This window comes from Oryza brachyantha, chromosome 3 (assembly GCF_000231095.2).
Source record: "Oryza brachyantha chromosome 3, ObraRS2, whole genome shotgun sequence".
NCBI classification, from domain to species: domain Eukaryota; kingdom Viridiplantae; phylum Streptophyta; class Magnoliopsida; order Poales; family Poaceae; genus Oryza; species Oryza brachyantha.
The window spans coordinates 3,848,875-3,857,641 of NC_023165.2; the positions used below are offsets into that span (position 1 = coordinate 3,848,875).

The 8,767-nt window shown below is 41.3% G+C and overlaps 2 protein-coding genes across 2 annotated transcripts; one reads left to right on the forward strand and one right to left on the reverse strand.

Annotated features, from left to right (window-relative positions):
• The first annotated feature begins 1,209 nt into the window (after positions 1-1,209).
• Positions 1,210-4,453, forward strand: LOC102716763 (bet1-like protein At1g29060). The gene is made up of 4 exons (XM_006649464.2): positions 1,210-1,414; positions 1,842-1,971; positions 2,184-2,240; positions 4,032-4,453. Exons 1-4 carry the CDS (start codon positions 1,389-1,391, stop codon positions 4,191-4,193), a joined length of 375 nt encoding a protein of 124 aa, XP_006649527.1. The 5' UTR covers positions 1,210-1,388; the 3' UTR covers positions 4,194-4,453.
• A 1,327-nt stretch (positions 4,454-5,780) lies between these two features.
• LOC102709825 (purine permease 3-like) lies at positions 5,781-7,310 on the reverse strand. Its single transcript, XM_040522664.1, has one exon. It carries the CDS (start codon positions 7,197-7,199, stop codon positions 6,021-6,023), a length of 1,179 nt encoding a protein of 392 aa, XP_040378598.1. The 5' UTR covers positions 7,200-7,310; the 3' UTR covers positions 5,781-6,020.
• Between the last annotated feature and the right edge of the window lie 1,457 nt (positions 7,311-8,767).

The window sequence follows — 8,767 nt, forward strand, 5'->3', positions numbered from 1 at the left end:
TAAAAATAAAAATATTATCATAACTTTTTTAAATAAGACGCCGCATTAAACATTGAAAGTACTTTCTTCTTTCCACATAGACTTCATTTTCACCATTATTATTTATCTCATAAAGACTTTATTTTAAAAAAATAATACATTGAAATTTGAAAAAGCAGAAAGGCAGAAGACGTATACTATTGGAGTTTGAAAACATTCACAATGCAATGATTAGGGTTATGTCTATAGAGTTAAATGAGATGTCGCATATATAAAAGATGATGCAGTAAACGAGTTACCGTAGAAAGAGAATGAAAACCATGCCTTAGTCTGTACACAACACCTAAAAGATATAAATTAGCAGTATTTATACAGTAAAAGTGATATACAGTACTAGTTTCTTTGTGATGGAGCAATGTATAGAAATCATAGTAAATATCTCGTATTAGGATTGCTCTTAGCACATATTTGATGAGCTGAATAAAGTCACTGTGACATAGGTGGAGTAAATAGTTTTATCTGACCATCCTCTTACAGACACTTGTCTTGTCGAGGCAATAATAGACCAACATTAAAGTGCCTTATGGAAAACTGTGTCCTCATTTTTGCTCCAAATATTTATGCGTAAAAATTTTAATTTTTAATCTTAAATTTAGAGTTAGTTTGGAGTTTTTTAATCACTTTATTTTTTCAGCATTTATGTTTGCATCATTAAGAATATATACAATATTTATTTATAAATTATTTTTTATTTAGGGCCTACCATCATAAAAAACACATATTCTTTGTATGCAATGCAACTATGATTGTATGCAACTGCGCAGTTCTGATTGGAAGATCTTGATGAACCGTCGAAATATGAATAAAGCAAATATAAAATAAATTATGGGCGAAACTTCTATAAATATATTATTTGCGGTTTAAAAGATAATATGTAAAAAAGATGAAAATAACCTAAAAAATCTAAATCAAATCTTAACCATTCATTTTTTATACTACAATAGAGGATTAACTTATCTGGTTGGGAGAACGGAAGCATGATTAACCCGATTAACCTGACAAAATAAAGCATAGCAGATGCTTCCGCTGCACACGCTGGCACATCCTCTTCTTGCGAAACGCGTTTCCGCCCGGCGACGTCATCCGTGAACCGTGGGCCGTCCGATCTGCCACGTCGTCGGCTCGGGCATCATAACGACCGCACGCGATGTCGATGACGCGAGCCACAGATCCCCTCCTCTCCCCCGTTTCCCTTCCCCTCCCTCGTCCTCTCCGCTCCGATCCCAAGCCGCCGCCACCGGGAGATCTTGAGAAGGAGGATCGAACAGGCCGGAGGAAGCCGCCTCTCTTCTTGATCTCTCCATCTACTGAGGCTCGATCTTTCGCTGCCGCCTCTCTCTGTTCTCGCGATGGCGAGCGGCGCCTACGGTTCAAGGTTCGCCCTCCCCTTTTTTTCCCCTTTGGTTTCCCCGTCCTAATGATTTAATTTGTAGCGTAGACGCTCTGCCATCAGATCCTTGCGGGTAGTTAGCCAATTTTGTTTATTGCGGGAATAGATTCGCCTGGTGATTCTTGGACGCTTGATTCTTTCGACCTGTGGTGGCTGGGCGACGAACACCTTGACAGTTTCCCCTATTTGTGTTCGTGCGCTGCTTTTCCTATGGTACCAGTATTGGTTTTACTAGGTACAAGTACATAGTTCGCGGTGTTGTTCTGAATTTCTTATTAATCATTGAATCGTGTGTGCATATTATCTTTTCACCTATTGGAGTTCCACCCTGTAGGCCATTTTTTAGGGTCCAAGCTTTTCTTCATCATGAAATTTGTTCATCTAGCCGAAATCCTAATGTTCCTTTCTGCAGGGAAGGGCTGACGGCTAGGCCAGGTGCATCATCAAGCTCCAGCGAGGTTTCGCTTCAGATCGACCCGATTACTGCTGATTTGGATGATCATATTCTCGGACTTCATAGACAAGTCCGTAAACTAAGAGGAGTAAGTGCTTGAATTAATATCTGTATGAGCAAACTCAGCTGTGGAAGGTTGTAAAATTTTAATCATTAAGTGAAAACGGTGTGACAAGCTAAAATTGTTGTGAAATTTGCGATTCTATGTGGAACCAATTGAATCATGATCCACTGATGTTTGTAATCTTTTTCATCTTCTTTGAATTGATTCTAAACACGCCACCGATTTTGGTACTGCAGGTTGCCCAAGAGATCGAAACAGAGGCCAAGTACCAAAATGATTTCATCTCTCAGCTGGTAAGTAACTAATCAGCCAAATAGTTTGGGAATTTGGACCATATCGTGAATAAAGCTCGAAAGGCTGGTTGATGACCTTTTAACATTTAGATTGAGTTATTGGCATATATGTTGAATGAGAAAATCCAAGAATCTACTGTACCTCATATGGATATTTTGTAGTATATATAGATATAGATTATAACTGATCAAAAGAGTTCTAATTTAATGTTTCTTCAAACACACTCTGGTTATCCTTTATCTATAACACGTACTCAGTCTATTATACTTGACTGGTTATGTTTAATGGGTCTTTGGATGATTTGCCATCCTCCCGGATGGCGCATTCCCAAATGCCACTTTCTTCGTGAACTTTAACTATTTGCCACTTGTCCTATAGGTTTTGTTGATTCAGTGCCACCTTTGTCTAGTTTTGTAGGATTATATCTATATATGATCTCTTATCTTAATAATAATTATTTTCTAATTGTTAATTTGAATTTAAAATTTTATAATTATATTTTTACATGGAAACCATTTACCTATATTCTAAATTGTACTTGTTCATAAACTCTTTTATACGAAATATTTAATTTATAATTCAAATTCCAGATACTTCTAAATTGTATTTATATATTGAAAATTATTACAAATAAAACCATTGATATTAAAATTGATATCGAGGAAAGAGTCCATCTATAAATACAATTTGTAAACAACTAAAATTTCAGTGAATCAGATTAGAAATACAATTTAAGATTTAAAAATAAAAAAGGGTCCATGTGTAAATTAAGAGAAAAGGTCAATATATAAATACAATTTAGAAGTATCTAGAATTTAAATTATAAATTAAATATTATGTAGAAAAGACTTTATGAATAAGTATAATTTAGAATATAGGTAAATGAGTTCCATGTAAAAACATAATTTAGAAAATTTAAAATTCAAATTAATAATGAAAAAATAATTATTATTGAGATAAACGATCTTGTATAGCTATAATCTTACAAAACTAGGCAAAAGTAGCATTGAATCAACAAAACCTATGAGATCGGTGGCAAATAGTTAAAGTTCACAAAGAAAGTGGCATTTGGGAATGCGCCTTCCGGGAGGATGGCAAATCATCCAAAGTCCCATGTTTAATGATTCCCACTGTAGTTGCTTCATTGTGCACTAACGCATGTCCAAAAGTGACCATGAAATTATTTGGGCCTGACATGTTAGTATACTGACTAGCAGCATCATGTCTAGTCTAATCTGTGGCGGCACCAGGTTAAAATTTCATAAAAGAGTAGTTTTTGGAAACAAAGCACTCGTGCTAGCATAGTACATTTCATCTCAACTGATTATCTGGATTTTTATGTATACTCGTTTTAAAATCTGAAACTTATGTACAAGAACTCTAGAAGTACAGTATAACTGTCATTCAGGCTTAGCAGGATTTTCGTGCCTAATTGGAAACACATTTTGATCTTCTCTCCGCTATCATCTTGTTTGATCGGTAATGATGTTTGGGAAAAAAAAAGGAACTAATCCACATATAAATGAAATGTTCCCATGTTAGCACATGTATGGGCCAGGAATTTGGTGGACCGAGATTAAGGTCCACTGAAATGAGCCGTTACTTTATAGAATGTCCTAGACAATCCAAAATGACCTATCTAGCATATTCCTTTCGCTGTTTGTCAAGAACACATTTAGACTAGAACCTGCAATAAGTTGCTACACTGGTTTTTGTTAATGTTTTGTTTTGAAAACTTGAAATATATGCTTGTGCATTGTCTCTAATGTGCATATTGCGCTCATTTGCAGCAAATGACACTGACGAAGGCGCAGGCAGGGGTCAAGAACAACATGAGGAGAATAAACAAGAAAATCATACAGAATGGTTCAAATCATCTTGTTCATGTAATCCTTTTCGCTCTTGCCTGTTTCTTTCTAGTGTACCTCGTGTCCAAGTTCTCTAGGAGATGAAGTGCCAAAACCTGATGGTGTCGAGAAGAGGACAAATGGAAACTGACGTAGTTGGTACCTGCGGCAGTGCCTGTTGGCAGAAACTGTTGTTTTGGGGTTCATGTTACAGTACTATGGCAGAGTTTGTTGATAGTAGTTGATGATAAAAGTCCCATCTTGTACTAGAATTCCATGTTCCATGACATTGTGAATATATTAAATACTGGTGTTGTCCTAATCTTGGTTGACACGATTTCTGAACATTACGATGTTTGGGCCCATATTTGGTGTTTTGTGTTCATTATTGTCTTCCAAACTTAGGCTAGTCTCAGTGAGAGTTTATGTGTCATGTCAATATTTTTAATGATGTGACAACGTATTAATGAAGAGAGATAAAATGAGAGATGCACAGTTATCTAGACAGCTTCTGTCTTGCAGGTCATGTAACCTAGGAAACAATAATAGATGAAACTATACATAGAGAAGCGTTTTATCCTAGTTTCAAATATTTTTAAATGACATGTCACTTAGATAATCATGTCCACGAAACTTACAATCCTTGCCTGGAATTGCTCGGTGAGATAACTTCCTTGGAATTCGATATCGATAAACCTGGTCAGATTATTGGTGGCTTTGAGTGCAGGCAACGTCCTAAGAGCAAGGTTAATAATATAGTCAACAAGCTGGCTATAAGACTTGTTATAGTCTTTTTATAGCCTATTCATATAGTGGTTAGCTCTTCATCTTTAATACAAGACCCACATGTCTCTTTCATAGAGTGTATTGGTTCTTATGCCTAAGCTGGCTATAAGCTTATAATCAGCCTCTCCTTTTTCTCCTCCTGTTTTTTTTCACATTAGTATTTAGCGAGCTTATAGCTTGCTATTTTACTTGCTCTAAGCCGACTGACGATCGTGCACTAGATTCCGATAACTTGGTGCTGCATGCGACATCCATTGAGCGATCCCCTTGGTGCTCCAACTAGTCATCCACTGCCGGAGCAGTCTCTGTCATGTGGGCCCACGCCAATTGCTCCCGGAAATCCTTACGGTTGGGCCGTTGGACCGGATGGCGGCCTGTCGGCCACCACGGCTGCGGCGCAAGACGCCGGCGACCATCGCCGCGGGCCAAGATGCATCCCCAGCATGCATGGAGTGGAGAGGTTATTTTTTATAGTTTTATAGGTCTACTAGAGTAACTGTGCAAACTATTTTATGCTTGTCGTTTCTTGCACGCTTGTGCTTCTCTTCTGTGCCTCTTTTCCCTGAAGGCGCCCACATTAGCACATGCTCCTACTGTACTTGCTGTTAGGATGAAACCGAGTCATGACGTGATTGATCCGTGGGTAATAATTAATTAACTATAATTTAATTAAATAAACGTATGTCTATTCTAATTTAACAACTAAAGCTGGTCATCGATTACCCACGAATTAACCCGGAGTCTATCTCTAGCGTCCTACTGTCCAATGACCGTTCAATTAATGGCGGCTCAGTATGTCCTTTGGTTACAATTTTCCCACATGTCTTGTATATATAGTAGTGTGAAGATGTATAATGCCAACGTGGACAAGAACCGATGAAGTGAGGAACTTGTGTATGTATATACTAGCCTCTTTGTTGATACAATCATACAATTGCAGCACTTGCTTGTTTTTTCTGTGCTACCATATAATGAAGCAATGTCATACAGAGTTTAAAACAATCTCGTACAAAATTTATGCATGTCACTGTAACACTACACTCTTTCTTAAAAAAGGGTAAAAGAAAAGGAGAGAAACATGCTTACTGCACCTGTAAATATGTACTATATCCACCCAAGCGGACACGTGTAATCCATCACTGTAAATCAATGAGCCGGCGACTCCACGTCAGCAGTCTTCTGTGCCAGCGCCACCTCCTGCTCAGCCATCATCCTCTGAGCCTCCAGCTTCTTCTGCGCCTTCTCGCCGTAGAGGTAGGAGGCGAATCCCCAGAGGGAGAGCACGAGCGCGATGCCCTTGGTGCCGTCGAACTTCTCGTGGAGGAAGATGACGGCGAGGACCTGCGAGAGGGGCAGGAGCACGGCGATCATGATGCCGGCGAGGAGCGACGACGCGCAAGTGATGAGCCCCATGATCCCCAGGTTGAGCAGCTGCCACGACACGGCGTCCCACACGAGGACGAGGTAGTACTTGGTCGTGCCGAGCCCGAACGCCGCCGCCTCCTGCGGCACCGCCTGGAAGTCGCCCTTGATGGCCATGCCGAGCAGGCACACCACCGTGCCGGCGGCGCCCATCACCGCCTGCATCTGCATCACGGTGGCGTAGGGCGGGGGCACCCTCGCGGCGGGGCCCGTGCGACGGCCGTATTTAGCCATGGCGACCTCGACGAGGGGAAGCACCAGCCCGGCGAGCGCCGCCGCGGCGATGGCCTCGCAGAACCCCGTCCAGTACGCCTTGGAGGACTGGCCCGCCGGCTTCCCGGACGACGGCCCGACTCCAAGCACCGCCGGGCCGATGGTGAGCAGCACGACGGCGTTGGCCGAGAATGGGGTGAAGCGGAGCCCCACGAACAGGAACGCGAACACGGCGGTGAAGGCGAGCTGCGTCGCCAGCAGCAGGGACGACGTGGACAGCGGCAGCGCCTGCGAACCCAGCCCGTACACGAAGCACGACACGGCGTAGAACCCACCAAGCACGGCGGCAGCGGCGACGAGCCGCCGCGGGAGGAGGAGGTTGAGGATCCCATGCCTGCGGCTGCGGTAGAGCGACACGCAGAGCGGCGGGAGCAAGAGCGGCCATCCGGAGATCTGGAGCATGGCGGACAGCCAGAGGCGGCTCCCGCCGTGCACGAAGTAAACCCGGAGGAGGAGCGGCCCGCCGGCGCCGAGGAGGACGAGGCAGGCGCTGAATATGACCAGCCACGACGGCCGGTACCTCGCCGGCGACGCGCTCCCACTGGGCGGCGAGCCGCTGGGCATCGCCTTGGTTTCTTGCATGGCTGCAGTGCCGGCACTAACAGCAGCAGCAGCAGAAGTGGTAGCCATGATCAAACGAACCAGTGCTTAATAAGTGCAGCTTAATTACTGCAAGCTTGGAACTTTGGATTAGAGTGTATGAATGAATGCTACCACCACTCGGATGCTGAGTAGTTAATTAGCTTAATCTGCTTTGGGTGCTGCATGACATGGCCACTCTAGGGTTTATATAGATGCTTGGGAAAAGATGTTGGAGAGATAGTTAAAGAGTAGGTGAGTCAACAAAAAGGAAGGCGACGAGAAGTACACACGTATAACAATTAAGTAATCGATCAGCAGACAGGTTAATTGTTTTGTTCTGAAGATAACTTGAGAAATCGTCCCGGAGCGAGCGCGAGCGCGCTACAGTGTAGATGGACTATTCCACTTGTTACATGCTACGACTAGGCAGTGGCAGCAGGGACTCCACTTGTGGCATGCGTGCAATGGATAGCACTGGGTTTTTGTACGAAAGAAAGAGTACATAAAAACACACACTCCAGGGTTGCATATGGATTTCAGGATTTGTACTGCCTCTACAGTGGTGTCAGTTGACACGTGGGATTAAACTATATGCTATAGAGCAATTTTATAATCCTTGAGTAGATACTGAGAGAGTGAGAGGTACCAAATTTCAGTGTAAAATTTGGTACCTCCTAGTATCTAGGTATCAAGAGGTACCTCCTGATATCTTTTCAAGAACTATAAAATTACTATATGTTATAACTATGACTATATAACTATATAGACAGTAATATAAATGATTCAGACCTCATGGGTTTAACTACCCATGGTAGTCCATGAAAAAATTAAAGAAAGAAACAACATAAATTATGATATTTTCATATTATATATCGGTGTAGTACTTATAAGATATTTCATATACTAGCATACGCGTCAATTAAAAAAAAGGCATACCAAGTTATCTACAAACAATTCCCAAAATAAACAGGGATTTAGTTTGAACATGGTAAGAAAGAAATATCCAATAAGGATAAGACATGTTCTAATTTGGTCTGACATGATTGTTCGGATAGTATCCAAGTATCCAACCTTATTCTCCAACAACCTTGGGTATGAATTCAGCAATTACTAGTAGGGAAGACATGCCAATGCATGGCTATGGAAGATAATTGGAGGCAAAATAAATCGATGACCAATTAGGACCTTGAAAAAGATAGTTGGTTAGGTGTAGAATGGAGTTTCCCCTCCAAACATTTTTTACGTTATACACATTCATATACATACATACACAACCAACACAAGACGTAGAGATGTAGAATTTACCCTAAGAAGCCTTGAGCCTGTACAAAACACGTATTTCTTTTGTATACATGTGTGTGCGTAAGATGGCTAGCGGAATTTAGCTTTGGCACAAATGACCCAGGATGTACACACACTTGTAAAAAATATATATAATCGGCGAGAATGTATTATTAGTGGTTTGAAAACTATGATTACTAAATAAAACCTCAAAATCAACTTTAAATTTAGGTTTAAAATTTTGATCGGAAGATAACCTACAAACACATAGTGAGAGTGAAAAAGAAAAACATAACTTCTAATTCTGGTAAGTTGATATATATGTCCATATGGTT